Source organism: Lissotriton vulgaris, chromosome 7, assembly GCF_964263255.1.
Source record: "Lissotriton vulgaris chromosome 7, aLisVul1.2, whole genome shotgun sequence".
Taxonomy (NCBI): domain Eukaryota; kingdom Metazoa; phylum Chordata; class Amphibia; order Caudata; family Salamandridae; genus Lissotriton; species Lissotriton vulgaris.
This window is the reverse complement of record NC_141695.1, coordinates 779,349,538-779,369,305: the sequence shown is the minus strand read 5'-3', so window position 1 is coordinate 779,369,305 and position 19,768 is coordinate 779,349,538. Positions and strand designations below refer to the sequence as shown.

The window sequence follows — 19,768 nt, the reverse complement described above, 5'->3', positions numbered from 1 at the left end:
CGCAGGTGAGTGTTGCTAGTGTCACCTGTGTCCACACAGCAGAACCTGGGCATTGCTAGAAATCTGGGTTACACTAGAGATGTGAACTGTCAGCGTCTCGGAGATAGCTGGGCTCTGTTACTCTCAGGATACAATCAGAGAGCCTCCAGGTACTGGGCACTTTTGCGAATATAGGGCCAAAATGATTGAAAGTGGAATTTGTAATTGTTTAGTTCGCTCCTATGTTTATTTGTTTACATTCTGTTATGATTTGTTTTGAGGACGGCAAGGGGCACTGTGTCCAAGTGTTTCGCCTACTATTTATTTCTCTGTGTTTATACCTTTACCAGAGAGTCTCTTTCCCACTTTGTGTCTGGATCCCGCCCAGATCATGGCTTACCTCTCTTTGGTAGACCCGCCTATTTCACCCACCACTTCCAATGGCGTCTACACAGTGATTTTAAGTCTGAGGCTTATTTCGCATGTTGTGCTCGTCTGTCCTTCGGTTTTAACTTGCCTTACTAAGCGGCAGTTTAATATTATTTGGAATTGGATTGGCACCACTTGTATACATACTTTGTATCCGGCGTCCACACCGATTAAGCACACATATCGGGTTTATGCGCATGAAAATATAAACGACCTTTACTAAATCGTTTTGAATCGAGACTTACTTTTCCAAGTGTTATGAGCATTTGTATAACACACGTGTGCTAGTAGTATGGCCCTGTAATACAGCAGTACTTTTTTGGAACGACTCCGTCTGTTGGTGGTCTGGTTAATCTTGGGACTTTGGTGTTGCTATTGTTTGTTAGGAAGTTTGAACATTTTGCTTCAAAATTATAAATGGTCATTGAGTGGCGATGTATTATTAAACAATGTTGTATGATTCTAGCTTTGGGGAATAAAGAAGGTAGAAGGCTTTTATTACCATTTGGTTTATTTTTAGGTTGGTGGTGTTGTGGGCACCACTGTTTTTCCACAATAATTTAAACAGGAATGAAGACCTAGATAATCCACTCTCTTGCCTCACTATGAAAATGTAATGGGGCCTTGTCCAAAGGATTTACCATGGCATAAGAATGCTCTCCGGTCTGCTTGTGCTTTGCAAACTGGCTGCATTCTTCAAATAGATAATACATTTTTAAAAGAGGGCAAAGCTGTTTTGAGAGAAAACAACCTTCAGCAGCACAGATTTATTGTTACAGTATAAGTGTTGGGCTGTAGTTCTCTGTGCTCTGAAGCGCATACTATGAGCTGAGCACCCCTTCTCCCTCCAGACTGTACTGCACGCTCTACAGATATTGATGAGCATGAAAATAAAAACAGCAGGCACTTGCATGCTTCATTTTCATGCACGTGTTGATTGGGTATGACGAAACACCACAGTGGTTCAGTAGCTCACTCTGGAATGCAGGAATAGTGATTCCCAATCTCGTGGTTGATTTATTGATTAAGACATCCAAGGTGGAATATTGAGTCGCCTTTTCTCTTGTCTGGGGAATAGTGGTGTGGTGGTCCATGAACTTGCTACTTTCACCTCTGTTTAGGTACGTCAGCTCTGCTGCGGGATCTCTTGCAGAGGTTGTTACCCAGGTGCGTTTACTTGGATAACGCAAAACTTATTGTCTCATATGTAGAATATTAATTTTAAGGAGCGATTGGGGATTATACAACAGCATTAACTGGTGTTCTTCCGAAGGTTTCCTATTACTACACAATGGGTTATCCGGGGTAGTTGCTGAAAGACCACCCTTATGTTCTATTGTTTAGCTCTTTGTTTGCCATCTGATCATTGACTAACACGAAGTGGATGTGGTTGCTTGTGATTGTAAGTGAAATTTGCCTCCCACTATTGAATAGTATTTTAAATCCCTTCTAAAATGTTCTAAGAAACTTTGTGATTAATAGCATTGGGTTTTTTGGGGGGGGGGGCATGTCTGTTGGCATCCATATAACCTACTCTCCTTCTTGCCTTTATCACTAAACGCATCTTCATTTCTAATCTTTAATATTTAGTTACATATATAGTCTTTATGCTTAAAACCGTCACACTACTCCTATTCTGGTTTTACCAATGTTATTTACAGCGGCGCACACCAAATCAATCTTCTCTTAAAACGTAGGCAAAAGACTCTTTCGAACATAAAAAGCCGCATACACATATGAGTTTTTAGTTTGTTAAAATGTTTACCTCTTGGATGGTTATTTAGGCTGTGCATTTTCCATTGCTTTCATTAAGAAATCGAGCTTCTGATGCAGGTAAACTTGCTTCACTCTATTGGTATACGAGAGTATAGCATGATCCGGCTCAGGTACGTGAACCCACGTGAAACAAGCATTTGAAATGCAATAAGTCTCGCATATGCGAGAGTTTAACCTATTAGCATTGTAAATAACAATGCCTTTTATTTAGGTTTTAAAAACCAACACATAAATAAAAGGCATTGCCATTTATAATGCCAATAGCTCAAACTCTAACAACTGCGAGACCTATTGCATTGCAAATGCTTGTTATGAGGGTCATCAATAAAAAGTCTCTTTTTGGCACAGGTGTTACATGGCGTGAATAATCCCTTCTTAGAATGTTCAGACAGTCAGAATGTCCAAGGATAATATTGGAAAGAAATATTCATCTGACATGAAGACGTTTACTGAAATCAGATGGTTTGAAGAATAAACTGAGCATAGCTCAGGGAGACTCCCTTCAGACGACGTGCAGTAGAATATCTGAGGGATCTAGCCTCTTGGGGAGTGTTCTAGAGGGTGATGTTGCCTGAATGGTTATAGACCAAGTTTGATCCTTTTTTTAAAAAAAAAGGACATAGGCTAATACATTCATGGCCTAGTGCCATTATAGCCTATGCTTACTAATCTCATTGCTTTGATATAGTACCGTGGGACTCCCACTTCAACAACGGGAAATTATTTAAGCATGTGAATCTATGAAAGATCCAATACTGGAGAATAACCTATGACAATGCTGGGAAATGCAGGTCTGCAATAATTGTATACTGCTCTTTCTTGAGACTAGAGACTTTTGCTGATTCTAGGGGAGAAGAAAGCGGTTTTGGTCTTTATCACCTATCCCTGATTAGTTTATCGAACAAGGGCTAAGCATGACAATCTGATCATCTGTATTATTCAAGGGCCGTTTACATGACCAACAGGTGGCAACCCAGATACCAATCTTTAACTGATTTTATTTTGAAAAGTATATCTGTGATGTGTCAGCTGTTTCCCAAAGAATTTGTAACTATTTCTTTATTGACATAGTCAATGTGAATTTGAGGTATGCTAAGGCATCCTGAAGGTTGATTCTCTTATGCAGAGTAATATAACTCCTTTCAGAATCTCCATTAATAACACATTAAAACCTCTTCATCACCTAAGCTGGTAAGATGTTAAGTGACTCACTGTAAATAGTTTGTATATTATTGGCTACAAGTCAATATTTTATGCATGTGCAATGTTTCTTTAATAATCTCTATAGCATCATGGCTTGTCAGATTCAGGACCTTATTTAGACTTTGGCGGACAGGACACTCTGTATAAATATGACAGATATCCTGTCCTCTGTATTACCTGTGCCATGAGCTATAATACACTTGTAATATGTTAGTCGAGGCTTCTGTCACGTTTGTGAAGGAGTGTCCAATCTTCCAAACTATATATAAGGCATTAAATCTTAAACTGTTAATGCAATTACAGTTTTGAACTGCTAATTATGAACATTTATTTCATCAGACAACAACATTCAACATTTTACTGAGTCAATTGTGGGTGTGTTTAACACATTCCCCAAAACTAAAATACATGCAACCTTCCTGTCACAATATACTAATTTAATTAAAAGGCAATAGGAATGATTTATCTGGACAAAGAAGGATATGCTTTCCTAAAAGCATGGTGCCATAAGAGAAAGACAACTAAGTTTAAGTTTGACAGTTCACAGGAGGTGTCTAGGCTATGGGTCAGCTGGAAGTCCCGCTAAAGGGAAATAGACCAGGAAGAGGCAGATGAGTTGTGATCTGTAACTTTCCATTGTTGAATTTAACCCTTTACTAAAAGCACCTCCACAGTTTGGTCAATGTGGTTTGACCTGATATGTGATTCTTAGAATCTTTATCAAGACTGTGTGTTATTTGAAATGTCTTGCAAACAATCTTCTGAGATTTATTTGCAATCAGCAATGCATACGCAGATGCACTGGGAAAATGTACATTTGCTAAATGGTGTTAATACAAAATCTTTTTCTCTTTGTAGTGTAGTTAATTAACAGCAATGCAAGTATGTTAATTATATTGCGTAAACTATGGTGGTGAGAGTGATGAGAACCTTATCCTGTTTACTTGAAAAGGTATATACATATGCTGATGCGTATAGTAAACAATGTATATAAAAAGAAGAAACTGGCAAAGAAAACTTTTTATAATTTAAAAACGAATTTCTTGTTTTGGTTCAAGAAGCTTTATTCGTTTTTTAACTAATGTAAAGCAAGAGAGGAAATGAGGGGCAGAAGAGAAAAAAAAATCGAATACTTAACAGTTGTTTGATGTTTCTAAAGTAAACCTCTATTTATGATTGTTGCACAAAAATGTATTGTTTTTGACGTGCAAAATAACCTTAACCTTTCACCCTCATATTGTCTATCGATGACACTGACATTTGGGTGTGTGCCATGGACCACCTGTGAACAGAGCACAAGATATTCATAAAAATGCACTTGTGATTAGATGAAAGGTAAACGGTGTACATCCTCAGGTGTAATATGTGGATTGCATTAAAAATGTTTGGTCATTATGCTGGACACTTTGTGGCATAATTCCCTGTTGTTCTAGTCTGGTGCCATGAGTGAAGACAAGGATGCTAGCCTAATTGCTATGTTGCAACACAGCATTTCAACGTGACTGAACATGGAGCAGATTTTCAGAATGCCTAATTGTGAGACAAAATAGGTTATGGATGCATGCAGAGTTTTTTTACTCAATTAAATTTGAGAGGTTTGACGAGAGAACTGAGAAGTTTCAACTATGCTCCAGGTGAACCGCCTGGTCTGATTAGGGCTCCCACTATGATCTCAGATGACAGTGGCCACCACACTGCTGAGAAGCAGAAGTTATTGCTCCTCTCTCTACATTTCTATAAAGTGACTGTCTATAATGTAGAGCCTGATCAGAAGTGGCTCAACAGAGAGAAGTTATATTGACCAGTTAGTTGGCACAGTGTGTGAGAAAGCTGTCCAGGACTTGAAAAGCCAAGGTGCTGGTTTTACTAGTCACAGGGTCACAGTGAGATACTTACCAGATCCAACACATTCTTGGTTGTAGCCAAAGCCCTGTAGGGTACCGGCAGCTTTGCACTTGGATCCCATCCCTGGAGGAAAAAAAGATTGGACCAAAATATAATTAACACAAGGACCAGCCACTAGAACCCTGCACTCACAGAGCATAGCAGAACTACATATACACCCCACAGAGGATGGTACAGCAGGTTTAGATCGAGAGGCTTCAACAAGCCTTGGTGAGAGCTCAAGTGCTGGGAAAAGAAGAGGTAGAGCATTTTGCAATTAGGGTGCATCATTACAGTTGAGTGAGATCTCTTGTGGGATAGCAGGAGGAAGAATATTGATAGAGAGACAGAATGTATTTTGCCAGAGGAGAAGGGAATGTAGTGTCAATCATCTGCATTGGAAAAGCAACTGGAGATATACAAAAGAGGAATAGATAGCGCTGAAAACAAGCTTCAGGTAAACTATAATGGCAGCGGTAGGTGGGAGTCACAGTAGTAGAATTGGGCAGATACAGGTGACTGACATGCGTAGGCAGAGCAAGCAGACATTCTCAATGTTGCCATGGTAGGTAGCGTAGGTCATGATTGAGCTAAAATGCCACCACAGTGTAGCAATGATAGGGAGTTGGAGGGTAAGCATTGAGGTACATTTGTAGAGCTGCATTGGATTAAAAGTGCTGCAATAGTGGGGGGTGCCGAAAGCCTGTATTAAAGTGCACTCTATGAGTGTGGTTAATCCCAAAAACCGTACAAGAGGAGAATATAAGAGAGCAAACGTATCTGCCACCTAATGGAAGAATCATTGCAAACAGTGTACAAGAAACCTACCTGTCTGAGAAAGAGGACGAGGAGGCAGCAACGATCTCGGGATAGCCAAGGCATCGTTAAACAATTTGCTAGCCAAATCCTAGCAATGACACAGAAAGTCCAGATTAACAATAACAAAAAGGAAGCTAATTCACAAAATAAATTCTTACTGCATTAACAATCTTTAAAACAGCTACCTCTTCTACTACTTTATGCAGGTCGTTGATCCGGGACCATGTGCCACTGCTTTTTGGCTAGGTATGCGCTATAGAAATACCACATACATAAACCCTTTATTCAATGGATATCAGAAGGTTTAGATGGGCCCGTCTGCCAGGCCGCTATTTGGTCTAAAATGCCCTCCCTTCTCATGACACCCCAGCCAAGCAGTCATACCATGTTTAGGGTGACTCATTTCACTTTCTAAGAGGGAAATTGAAGGGGGCATGAGTGAAGATGTTCAAATGGGGGACTCATGAGTCTAGAGAGCAAAATGTGAAGGTTCCAAGAAGATGCTGGAGGAACCCTTGGTAAAATAACTCATTTGAGATATTCCATGAAGGCTTTGATGACTGGAATTTAGAAGTGACAGATAACGTCTATTCTGGAAGTAGGCAGTGATTGCAGCACAGTGTAACCTTATAGAAGTGTATTCTAAATTTGCCTTTTGTAAATGAAGCAGGTAGCTGACAATGTCTTTCTTGTACTGTGGCTTTCAATTTGTTTAGGTTGGCAGTAGCAAACAAAGAGCTTCCGTTGTGCTGCATAACAGGACCCCGTGGTGGGTCTATGTGCTTCTTTGAGAATATCTATACATTCTGGTGCTAAGTCAAGGTAGCCAAACCTTAAGATCTCAGGAGTCAAATTGCTACATTGAGAGTTTTCGGGTCTGGGTGTCTGATTTGTCCTTGAGTTTGAGTGAGTATGTCTGGCATCCTGGGAAGCTTCTTGTGGGGAACTAAAGAGAGGTCTAGGAGTGTTGTGAACCAAGGTTGACTTGCCCATGTGGGAGCTATCAGGATCATTGTTAGAGAAGTCTGCCTGAGCTTCCGCACTAGGAAAGAAAGAAGTGGAAGGGATGGAAAAGAGTGGGCAAATTTCCCTGACCAACGCATCCACAGTGTGGTGCCCTTAGAAAGTGGGTGTGGTTACCTGGAGGCAAAGTTTGGGCATTTAGCGTTTTCTCCTGTGGAGAAATGGTCAATCTGTGGGAACCCCCACTTTTGGAAGTATGGTAAGGTGACTTGTGGGTGGAGATCCTATTTGTGGACCTGCAAAGCTGGTCTGTAAAGTCATTGTTTATTCCCGGGAGGTATTCCGCCAACAGGTGAATGTTGTGATGGAGAGCCCATTTCCAAATGGTCCGAGACAGGTGTGATAGTTGTGAAGACTGTGTTCCCCCTAAGACATGGCTGACTTACTGTCCGTTCAGACTAGGACAACCTTGCAAGACTGGTGAGGAAGAAAAGACTTTAGTGCTAAGTAGATTGCCTGAAGCTATAGGTAATTGATGTGTAGGGATTGATTTATCATTACTAAGACCTTGTACTGTTAGGTCCTGTAGAAGAGCACACCATCCCGTCTGTGATGAGTCTGTGGTGAGAGTGAACAGGGTCCAAAAAAGGCCGCCCTTTCAACAGAGTGCTGGTGTTCCATCATTGCAGAGAAGGGTGAGGGCGGCAGTATATCAACACTAGATCCTCCAGTTGACCCTGTGAGTTAGATCACTGGCGAACTAGAGATTGCTGCAGAGGATGCATGTGTAACCTTGCATGAGAAACTATGGCATATCAGGAAGCTATCATTCCAAGCAGACGCATAACTGTCCTCACTGCGAGTGTCTGGTTTGTCTAGATTTGAGTCACAGTTGTGTGAAAGATCTGAATTCGAGCGAAATTGGGAAGGCCAATCCTAACTGTGTATTCAGGATTCCTCCTAAGTAAGGATGAACTTGTAGACTTTAGAGGTGAGACCTGGGGATACTGAAAGTGAACCCTAAGCTGTGAAGTAGAGCTATTATCAGAGTATGTTGTTGGCAGTGCTGGTGTGTTTTGGCTTTGATAAGCCATCGTTCAGGTAGGAAAATACGTGAAAAGTTTGTCTTCGTAGATGTACAGCGACTACCGCTAAGCATTTTGTAAACACTTGTTTTGCAGTAGACACTCCGAATGGATGACCGTTGAACTGATAGTGTTTTCCTGCCATCACAAATCTCAAGTATTTGTGGTTAGAAGGGTGTATTGGTACATGAAAGTAGGCGCCCTTTTGTTCTAATGTTGCAACAAATTCCCACTGTTGAAGAAGGGAAATTACATCCTGTAAGGTGACCATATGGAAGTGTTCTGACAGTCTGCAGTTGTTTAAAGGCCTGAGATCTAAGATGGGCCTTAGAGACCCGTCCTTTTTAGGTATTGGTAAGTGTAGAGAGTATACTCCTGATTCTTGATGTTGAAGGAGAACGAGTTCTAGAGCCCCTTTGAGAAGAAGGGCTTGGACTACCTGTTCTAGAAGTGTCTGAAGTTCCTGGGATAACAGCGAGTGTGTGGTGGAATATTGTGCAGCGCGGTAATGAGCTTCAGACAATAGCCACGTTGGATAATAGCTAGTACCCATGTGTCTGTGGTGATGATATTCAACACTGGGTAAAAAAAAATTGTTGACTGCCACCGACAGGTGTTGTGTGGTCAGCGGGGAGGGAAAATGGGGGTGGGGGGGAGAGGGGGGAAGGTCAGGTAGTCACTGTTATGCCCCTGCCTCTGACCTTGTTCTTTTTGTTTCCCCTGAAGGAACCTCCATAGAAATTTGTGGTGTAAGAAATTTGGGTCTGTTTCTGTTGGGAGGTGGATGCCTTTGTGGAGGTGGTCTTATAAGTACCCCTGGAGCTTGGGCAACAAAAGGAGAACCTAGGGATAACATTTATAATGCTTCCATTACTTTGGTTATGTCAGTGTCGGACTTCATTTTCTGTAAGGGTTAAGTTTGGGTGGACCAGTGTTCTTTATCGAGGGCATGTTTAAAACTGCCTGTTTGAACCAAGAACACCTCAACCAGGCGTACCTCTTAAGAAGGACGATGGTATTAATTCCTTTAGCCGCCGTATCTGCAGCGTCAAGGGTCCAGCCAATTGAAGCGTCAAAAATGTTTGCCCCTCAGTAACAATTTGTTGGCCTCTTTTCCTATACTCAGCATGGAGTTGCTGGAGGAGCTCCTCCATCGTGACCCAGTGTGCTCTGTCATACTGAATTACAGGCCTTGAAAGTTGGTGATACGCCAATGATTGGAAACCCGAGCTGCAACCCTTTTTGCTGCAAAATCTATACACTTACCTTCTTTTTCTGAGAGAGGGGTATCCCCAGTAGCCCGATAATTTACCCTTTTAAGTGCAGCAGTGGTCACAATGGAGTCTGGTGGTACCTGACTCAGGAAATAAAGGATCGGATGGTCCTGCCTTACATTTTTTATCTACCCTATGGGTGATATTTCATGCATGTCTCATCATACTAGGTAACACTGACAGATATTGGGTATCTCTGTGATTTGAAGTTAAAGTATTAAAAAGAAAATCCTTCTCTTTGGGTTCCTTATGGAGCTGTACATTGTGGAAAGCTTCTGCTTATGCAATGCATCCTCAGTAGGGGAAGGATGAGCTGGGTACAGGTCGGGATTATTTGGTGTAGAGGGATCCATGTCATACATATCCCATGGGTCAGGATCCCTTAATGGCCCACCTAATCCACCAGTGTCTGACTGTGGTGATCCCTGGGGTGAAACGTCCAGTGTATCATGTTGTGGTGACAATGGCTGAGGAGAAGGAAGAGAAGATGGCGGTGGTGGTGAAAGTGATTGAGGGGGAGGAGTAGGAGGTTGGGAGTTCTACAGGACTAGTGGCCTTGTCCTTTGTTTTCTTCCTGGGAGGAATAGGAATATCTAGTGCATCCTCAAAATTACAATTTCCTCTTTGGAGGTGGAGAAGCAAGGACCCGCCCAGTTCCCATTTGTATTTGAAAATCTCTCTGACAAATGTCTAACCTTTCCAGAATGGGTTTGACAGATGTGGAAGCTAATGATGTTTGAGTCTTTTGGCTCTGGTTTTGGTGCCAAGGTTTTCGACTTGGAAGTGTGATACTTGGTAGGCGCAGAGGGAGCTGGGGCCAGCTGCCGAATCGGAACCCAAGCTCTGAACAGTACTGAAGCATGTTCTCATTCCAAAGAGGTCAATGCCAAAGGCTTGGCTGTGTAGGAATATTTGGCGTCCGGTACGAAAGCGAGGCTTCCGAAACAGGATTTTGGATCCGAACATGGCCCAAAGAAAGTGGTGGTTCGGGAACCTTAATAGTGGGAGCGCTCTGTAGCAGGGAGCAGCTTCCTGATGCATGGGACATTTGAAGGCTGTATCGGGGCTGAAGAACTCAACAACTCATAATATTTTGATGCAAGTCAGGAGAAGGCGGGGAATGCCGCAAAGCGCCATATATTGAGCAGCAGCGTCCGGCTGCGCTGAACGTGATGGCCATTGCCCAGGCCAACAGCATGCCCGACTGCTCCTGTCAGCGGCTGACAAAGGCTGTGCTGACCACCCCTCTTTCGCCTTCTTTTTCTTATTTCTTTTCTTGCTTTATTCTACTATTTGGAGGTGAAAGGTTGCAAGCATCATGTGTGAAGCTACTAATGGAACTATCATCAACAGCTTCCAGCAGTGCACAGTCAGTGTTTTGTCCAAAGAAATAGCACTGACGTAAAGGAAACTGTCACTTGAAGGGAATGACCCTGCACATCTTTGAAGCTCTAGAGTTCTTTTTTCTTGTGCGAGATCCATTGCCTCTGAAGAACTCAGCTCGGCACCAACTCAAGGTACTGCAGCTGTCACCTTTAATTGAAACACAGTTTAAGGGGCAAAAAAGGCCCTCAATGCTGTCTGACTAGTACAGTTTACTGCTTAGCAATAGTGTTGCGAGTCTTACTCAAAGTTGGTGACAAGGTTTTGCAAAGTAAGTTTTCGGTACTACAGAATGTAGATGAATTAGACTGAGGTAACCATTCATCAATAAGCGTATGCAAAGGATCTAACTCACCAGTTGCCTTTGATGATTCTGGATTTTTTTCTGCCCACCGTACTATCACTCCCTTTGCACACCGTTAATCTTATAAACAGGAATATCGCTGAAGCAAACTAAATGCCTTTATTTTATCAATCGTTTTAATGTTTTTTATATTTTTCTTCTTCAAGAGACCTGGGTTACTTCTTCCCTGCTCTGTGATGGGTATGTATGTCACTCTCATCCCAGCCATCCCATTTTGCTATGGCCATGTTAAAGCAGGACTTTCGACCTAGTTTATGCTTACTTTGAAAGGTTACCTTGCACCATTGGAGGCAAATTGTGGAGGATTTCAGTAGGTTTTAGTGAAAGGCACTAAGTTTTATTTTTATAATAATGATTTTCCAAATCCTAACAGTCGTAATTTTCAGGTATTGATCAAAAGTATTGATAATTTGTCAATCAGCACTAATCTGCCTAGCAAGAGCTTAATTTGATTATTTGCAGTGACTTCAATGCCAAACTCAATTCAGAAAAGGGGGAGGTGATGGACAGAGTATCTGAATTAAGCAGAACACTCGTACCCAGTCAACAGATCAGGGCTTGATCCATCACCGTTTTTTAGCTCACTGCACCATCCCAGCTCAGAACCTGGCTACATGCAAATTAATCTGTCCCTGGCCCAGTGCATCATGGGAACAGGGCAGACCAAACTACCAAGCCAATTCTTTTACTGGAAAGGAAACAAGCTTCCGGGGACCGGTTTCTGGCATTACAGCCGTCTTCGGCCCGGCTTGCTTGAATCCTGATGGTGCAGTGAGCAAGGGACTCATGACTGAGCATACCCTTCCACGCTTATGGTGGACAAAACGATTCAGAAAAGGGGGTGGTGATGGACAGAGTATCTGAATTAAGCAGAACACTCGTACCCAGTCAACAGATCAGGGCTTGATCCATCACCGTTTTTTAGCTCACTGCACCATCCCAGCTCAGAACCCGGTTACATGCAAATTAGTCTGTCCCTGGCCCAGTGCATCATGGGAACAGGGCAGACCAAACTACCAAGCCAATTCTTTTACTGGAAAGGAAACAAGCTTCCGGGGACCGGTTTCTGGCATTACAGCCGTCTTCGGCCCGGCTTGCTTGAATCCTGATGGTGCAGTGTGCAAGGGACTCATGTCTGAGCATACCCTTCCACGCTTATGGTGGACAAAATGATTCAGAAAAGGGGGTGGTGATGGACAGAGTATCTAAATTAAGCAGAACACTCCTACCCAGTCAAGAGATCAGGGCTTGACCCATCACCGTTTTTTAGCTCACTGCACCATCCCAGCTCAAAACCTGGCTACATGCAAATGAGTCTGTCCCTGGCCCAGTGCATCATGGGAACAGGGCAGACCAAACTACCAAGCCAATTCTTATACTGGAAAGGAAACAAGCTTCCGGGGACCGGTTTCTGGCATTACAGCCGTCTTCGGCCGGGCTTGCTTGAATCCTGATGGTGCAGTGAGCCGGAAGCTTGTTTCCTTTCCAGTATAAGAATTGGCTTGGTAGTTTGGTCTGCCCTGTTCCCATGATGCACTGGGCCAGGGACAGACTAATTTGCATGTAGCCAGGTTCTGAGCTGGGATGGTGCAGTGAGCTAAAAAACGGTGATGGATCAAGCCCTGATCTCTTGACTGCGTAGGAGTGTTCTGCTTAATTCAGATACTCTGTCCATCACCACCCCCTTTTCTTAATCAATGCCAAACTCAGCATAGACAGTTTTGACATAGGCCTGACATCTATGAAGCCACCGCCCCTACACTGGACTGCCAAAGTGGGCGAACTGCAGAAGGAGGAGGACCAGGAATGCGAGGGACAATCTCACGTTTTTGCTTGTAAATTGCAGGCACCGGCGGAGAAGCTGCAGAGGGCACAAGGGAGCGCAGCAAGGGCACCAAGAACATCTGAAATTAAAGGGCCAGTGGCGAGGTAGACTGCAACTGTACGGGCACCCTCGTTGGAGCCAGGTAAGGCAGAAAGAGTGTGGGAGAAACATGTAATGGAGTCGGTGATGATAGAGGGTCAGGGGAGGAGGGTGGACGTTTGAGAAAGGAAAAGTAACTTGTGGACATTGGGGTGGGGATAAACGACATAAAAGACACAAAAAGTACTAAAATAGAGAGCAGAACTAATACAGACAAAGTGATGGAAGAAGGGGAAAAGAAAGGGGATAAAAAGGACGGCTTGGAGAGTAAGGAGTTGTAAATTAAAAAAACGTCCTTATATGGAGTAACAAAACCCCCGGGGACACAATGCTGACAACGAAAGAGCGCATATGAAAGGGGAATATTTTGAAATGCTTAAACTCCTGCATAGGGAAACGAGGTCTAAGGAGGGATCAAAAGAGAAGGAATACAAGCTAGTCAAGCGGCCAAAAGTACCTATGACAATAGAAAATTGGACGGCCATGTTTTTGATTTACGAAAGTTTAGATCGTGAAAAGTACCCAGAGCGATGCGTAGCATTATTTAAGTACATGGACATGATTAGAAAGGCTCAGATCATGGGGGGATACGCATGGGCACAATATGATGAGGGGTTTAGAGCGCGAATGGCATGGGACCCCGAAACAAAATGGGGGGAATTAGACACTGATCTGTGGCAACACACGAAGGGGGCGGTCAAAGTGGGCAAAATTATATTTACGGCCAGTAGTTTGCTGGCCTTTTCAGGGGAGACCCACCGGGGATGGGTGGGGGGGCACAGGAAAGACTCAGTCAGGATAAGGGGGGGGCGTGCTGGGTCTTTAATAAAGGCCTGTGCATGTGGGAATTTTGTAGGTTTCGTCACAAGTGTTCCAAATGCACGGGCCGACATGCATTGGTCAACTGTTTTGGGGGCAGATACCAACAGGGAGGCTAGCAATGGCATCAGTCATAGAGCAGTGCAGGAGGACAACAGCAGAGGTTCACAGGCACTAGAGGTGGTAAGGAGCCCAAAGGTCCTGAGCCCAAAGGATCATGCACCGGTTAAACTCAAGAGGGTTGAAGAGGGCCTTCGGGGGTTTTAGGGTCAGGGAGTAGCACAAGTTTGGAGGGAGGGGTCCAGATGGGGGTTTCGTCTAGGATACAGGTGTCCAAGGCAGAGAAGATGGGCTGACAATTTAAAATCAGCGACAGAACACAGACAGTTAGTGCAAGAGAAACTGAACAAAGAGGTGCAGGAAGGGAGAATGGCAGGGCCTTTTGACGATTGGCCCACCGAGAATAGGAGTGGTGCCCAAAAAAGAACTGGGGCAATACAGGCTAATACAGCACTTGTCTTGGCCGGAAGGGAATTCGGTCAATAATTTTATTGACGAGGAGGCAGCGTTGGTATCTTATTCATCAGTTGATTTGTCCATGTCACTTGTGGTGACAGCAGGCGCGGCTGCACCAATGGCAAAATATGAAATAAAATCGGCTTTTTCGGTTGGTTCCAGTCGATCCGGATGATTGGAATCTTCTGGGTATCCATTTTGAAGGAAAATGGTACGTGGACAAAGCCTTGCTGATGGGTTGCCCTATGTCATGCGCCTTGTTTGAGTGCTTCAGCACGTTTTTACAGTGGTTATTTACACAGCGCATAGGTCATCAACTAGGGACATATTATCTATACGATTTCTTCTTTGTCGATTTGCCGGGCTCCGCAGAATGCCAGGCAGCGCTGGACAATTTCCATGAGCTAACGGAGGAACTGGGGGTGCCTTTGACACCGGAAAAGACAATGGGCTCCAAGTACGGCTCTGTCCTTTTTGGGCATAGAAATCGATTCTGGGGAAATGCAGGCTCGCTTGCCAGAAGAGACAAGCATTTGCAATGCAATAGGTCTCGCATTTGCGAGAGTTGGAGCTATTGGCATTGTAAATGACAGTGCCTTTTACTCATTTGTTTTGAAAACCTGCAAGCGGCGTATAATCACGCACTTTGTATGTATAGTCCTTGCTTACGAGAAGCAAGGCTTGCAGTAAAGGAGATAGCCAGCCTTGCTTCTCATAAGCAAGGACTATAAGTACAAAGTGCTTGTTTAGGCACAGTTTGCAGGTTTTCAAAAGCATAAATAAAAGGCATTGTCATTTACAATGCCAATAGCTCAAACTATCGCAAATGCCAGACCTGTTGCATTGCAAATTCTTGTTTTAAATTGGATGGAGCCCCATACCTCTGTAACCATAGAAATACCAAGAACCAGCTTGTCAGCTGTAATTCTCTCAAACTGCTAGATAGGTTATATGGTCACTGGCATACAACTTTGCTGATGGATTGCCAGCCCAAGAAACACATTTGCTGCTGATTTAGTTGCTGTAGCATTTCCGATCTAAAATTACATATTGAATAGATTTATAAAGAGAAATATTTGTCCTGCAGCCGAGGCTACCATAACAAAATGTAATCGACAATAACAAAAAGCCTGTGGGACAACTGTAACCCTCGCTCCTGCGTCCTGTGTGTGTTCACTCAGTGCAGCAGTATGGACCAGATGGAGAAATGTGGCACCCGGGGGAAACAAGGGAAGCACGCGCTGTTCATGGCGCTGGAAGCATTTAGGCCCAGTTCTGACACTTTGTGCAGAAAGTACAGTAAGGTTTCCTAAACAGACACACCGCACACCTGGGCGAGTCAGGTGCTCTCACGTTGTTATGTCAAGGAGGAACTAATGGCGGAAAAACATCCACTTACGCAGCAGTAGACAAAACCTCCCCTTTGGGCTGCACGCCCTACTTCCAGACTATTGTTAGGTAGGTTCAAAGGTTCAAAGGTTTTTTTTATTTGCATAATTAGTTAAAATTATTACAAAATTCGCATAATAAAATAACGATACAAAATTTATTTTAAAAAAATTACTAAAATTGTTGTCTCTCGGCTATTGTTTTGTTTGGGGGCTGGGCTTGTGAGGTCCTGGGGTTAAGCTGGCCCTGTTTGCCCACGAACTGGATGGTCCTCATATTCTATTAGGTCTAAAAGTTTTCTTGCTTCTGCCAAGAATTTTACTCCACGGCATACTAGGATTATGTTGAACCACCGAGCCAGCTTGTGACTGCGTGTCTGCAGGATCGAATGTTGTTAGGCATTTTCATCAAGGTGTCCAAGTTCTCAAACTTTTCCTTCTAGTTTGTGAATGTTTTTAAGAAAACAAAACGTTGCCGACTTTGTGAGTTTCACATAGCTTTAAAGTCGGAGTGAGGTTTCAGATTTTCCATCATATTTATGAACATAAATGTTTTAGCATGGTGCATATGGTATTAGCTGAAAAAAAGAGTTTCTAAAAGTCACCGTCAAGAAACGGGCCTAATCAGGAGCCGTGTGGTGAGCGCGCAGAATGATGTCATAATCTGTACACAGGACTTTTGCGGCTAAATATTGACACCCCTCAAAGATGTTCAAAAATCACCGCCACATTTCATCTTCTTTAAAGGCTCTCTGCAGGATGAGGCAAGCTTTGTAGTGATTTAACGAAAGGACTGAGGACGGTGCTCAGTGTTCCCTAATATTGCGGTTTTTAACAGTAAATTATTTGGTAAATAAATGATGGCTTATTTCCGCTGTGATATAACTCATAGTGACAATGACCATTAAATATTCACCGTTTATAAATGCGTAACTAGAACCTGCAGCGTCCTTGACCAGTCACACAATTAATTTCACTGAACTTGATACCTGCAGTTAAATATAATTACTCCCAATTAGTTAGGGGCGGACGTCATCAGCTTTGATCCCTGGTGTTTCAGTCTAATTGTGTCAAAAGAAGCAAACTAAACCAACACACGTAATAAAAATATATGCCCAGTCTGAAAAGGAGTGAGGTGGACACCCTGAAATGAGTCGACCATAGCAGGTGGGGGTAAAGGAGTAGAACCGCATAAACAAAACTCTACTCAGAAGCTCCGAATACCAAGGCTGTTTTCGGCATCTTTCTATTCATCTGTCCAATCTGTGAGGAAAATACGTGTCAGTGCACCCCACCGGCAACCACTGGCACAAATTAAGCACTGCGTGCACAGAACAAACAGTGGGTACTCAGTAAGGCTAGGATTTGAACGCTCTCTCTTGAGATCGCTAGGGGGCAGCAAACACTGTCATAAATAGCTATGAGCGCATACAGATTGTCCTAGAAGGAGTTTTTGAAGTCAGAGGCCCAGCGGCGCCATGAGGTCTGGCTGTGGTCGGAGGATGTCATTCAGTTCATTCTGGACCTCTTCGCTGGCAGGGATAGCGTTCATGGGCAAATTGCTAAGGGGTTATCCTCAGACAGCAGGGAAACTGGGGATGGGAATCCTTGAAGGGTGGGTCAGGAAGAAAGCGGGGGTGGTGGGGTGGCTGCATCTCCAGCGACTGCTTTCCTGGTGGATTTTGGCTCAAGTAATTGAGGTATTGCCAGTGGTGTGTAGGGACGACGTTGAGGCTTGTCTGTTTTCGACATTAATGGTTTAGATGTTCTTCGGGGCTTTAAGAGTGTCAGAATTACTGGGTAACAAAAAGGGAGGGAGGGGGTAGTGTGGCAGGATGTGATTCCACAAGAAAAAGATCTACAGATGTGGCTAGCCAGGTCCAAAACAGGCCAAAGGGGTAAGGGTACATGGGTCAAGTTGGAGGCGTCAGTTCCCCAGGTTACATGTCCAGTTCGGTGAGCTTGCCGTTGGTTCGGCATTGCAGGTGAGGCGGGAGCGGTATTCAGGCATGAAAAAAGGAAACAGGGTGACAGACTAACAGCTGTGGCCGGTGTTGCGGAAGGCTTTACAATGCATTGGGATCGATGGGGCGGGTTTTGGAACACCCTCTTTTAGGATTGGAGACGCAACGGAAGTGTGCAACAGGGGCTGGACTCAGGAAGATATCATGCATTTGGGTCGTTGGTCTTCTGATTGTTTTAAGCACTATGTAAGAAGGGGTGTAGGGGAGACGCGTGCGTCATTTCCCAAAGTCTGAGTCTCATTCAGTTCAGTATTCTTTATTCGGTGATTAAAAACATCATAAAAGTACACATATATACAAAGTTAAAAATAGAATTAAATGACATCTGAACAACATCTTGATTAGCTTTTAAAATCAGGTAACAAATGTGTTCTTAAGTGGTCCAATAATTAGCCCTCTCCTCTTCTATTTCTTAACCTCACAGCAATCTTAATAAAATTCATAATACAACAAAGTGTCCATGTGTCGTTAGCTCTTTGCAAAAAAAGTACAGCAGTTTTGGCATGACAGAACTTCTCTTTTTTTTTTTAAATCTCCACCAAAAATTTACACCTAGGATACTTAAAAAAGGGGCACAAAAGTACAAAATGAAGGGTGTCCTGCGGAGACCGATTGCGCAGCCGCAGGAACGCTTCTGATCAATTGTCAATATAAAACCTGGTGGATCAGCCAGTATGTGTAGTAATAAATTGAGCCTAAAACGGGTCATTAAAAACATATCCTGTGCGTTATGCATCAAATACAGATATGGCTCCAAACAGACCTACAGAGTGTTTGGTCATCTCCCCTTCTACTCTACGTGTGGAAAACTGATCAGACAACATTCTTTTGATTTTCAGTTTATCAGGGTGTGAGATAGTGCTGGGGTTAATAAAAAGGTCCTTCCGGTCAATACCCTCCAAGGTGACCTTAACATACTTTAACCATGCTATTTGTAACCATTTATCCCTGTGCAGACAATTTCTTAAAATGTATCTGCTTAGTTCTGCCTCAGGGTTTATCCAGATTTTTAACCATGCCATGATGGGTCTTGACTTGACCTGGTTCTCTATGAAAGGTATCCCCAATTCACTATGTACAATTGCCGCTGGGGTACTCTGGGCGACTTTTAAAATCCTTTGCAAATATTTGTTTTCCTCCAGTTGCAATTGATCCACATTAACATAACCCCACACTTCTGAACGGTACGTGACTTCGAGCAGCCTATCGAACTATAAAGGTTCAAGACCTGTTCTGGGACCAGCGACCTAGCCTTCAACCAAAATTTCCTATTGCCCCATTTGCGGATATTAGTTTTGTGCAGCGATCCTCCACTAGGGATCTAAATTTTAGTGCTCCGTCAAATAGCAACCCCAGGTAATAGAAAGACTGCACCTTTTCTAGTGTATGGTTCCCTATTTTATATGAGAACCTCTTACAAGGCTTGCTTTCAGCCAACATCACAAAGGACTTGCTCAGGTTCACCGACAGATCCAAGGTGTCCATAAAATCCATCAATGAAACATTGCAGGCCCCTCTCGTGGGGGCAAGCAGGACCACCGCGTATAAAAGCACTGGTTTGTGGCGCGGTCCTACTCTCGGGCAATCTGTGTTTAGATCAATCATAGCCTGCTCTAGGTTGTTAATATAAAGCGAAAACAGGAAGGGGTCGAGAATGCAGCCCTGTCTCACCCCGCTTGTACAAGGGAATGGTTCTGTATTCCCCCCCTCCGTGTTGTAACGAACCTTGGTTGTCGTGTCCCGATGCAACTCTCTGAGGATGTTGATCAAACCTGGGTCAATTCCCATATCCCTCATCAGGCACCATAGCTTTTTCCTGTTAACATGGTCAAAAGCAGCCGCTAGGTCCATGAACCCCAGATACATAGCTTCATTGCTGGCTTTAGTATATTTTGCAACCAGCAAATAAAGATTAAGGCATTGGTCACTTGTAGACCT

At 43.5% G+C, this 19,768-nt stretch overlaps 1 protein-coding gene across 4 annotated transcripts in view; it reads right to left on the bottom strand.

The window, feature by feature from the left end:
* Window positions 1-19,768, bottom strand: part of TEPSIN (TEPSIN adaptor related protein complex 4 accessory protein) — a 196,827-nt gene that overhangs the window by 91,895 nt on the left and 85,164 nt on the right. For all 4 annotated transcript variants that reach the window (XM_086931019.1, XM_086931017.1, XM_086931018.1 and 1 more), the window contains exons 6-7: window positions 6,100-6,178; window positions 5,284-5,355 (exon numbers count right to left, since the gene is read on the bottom strand). In XM_086931019.1, the coding sequence (XP_086787145.1) occupies window positions 5,284-5,355; window positions 6,100-6,178 (151 nt within the window). The remainder of the gene's footprint in view (window positions 1-5,283; window positions 5,356-6,099; window positions 6,179-19,768) is intronic.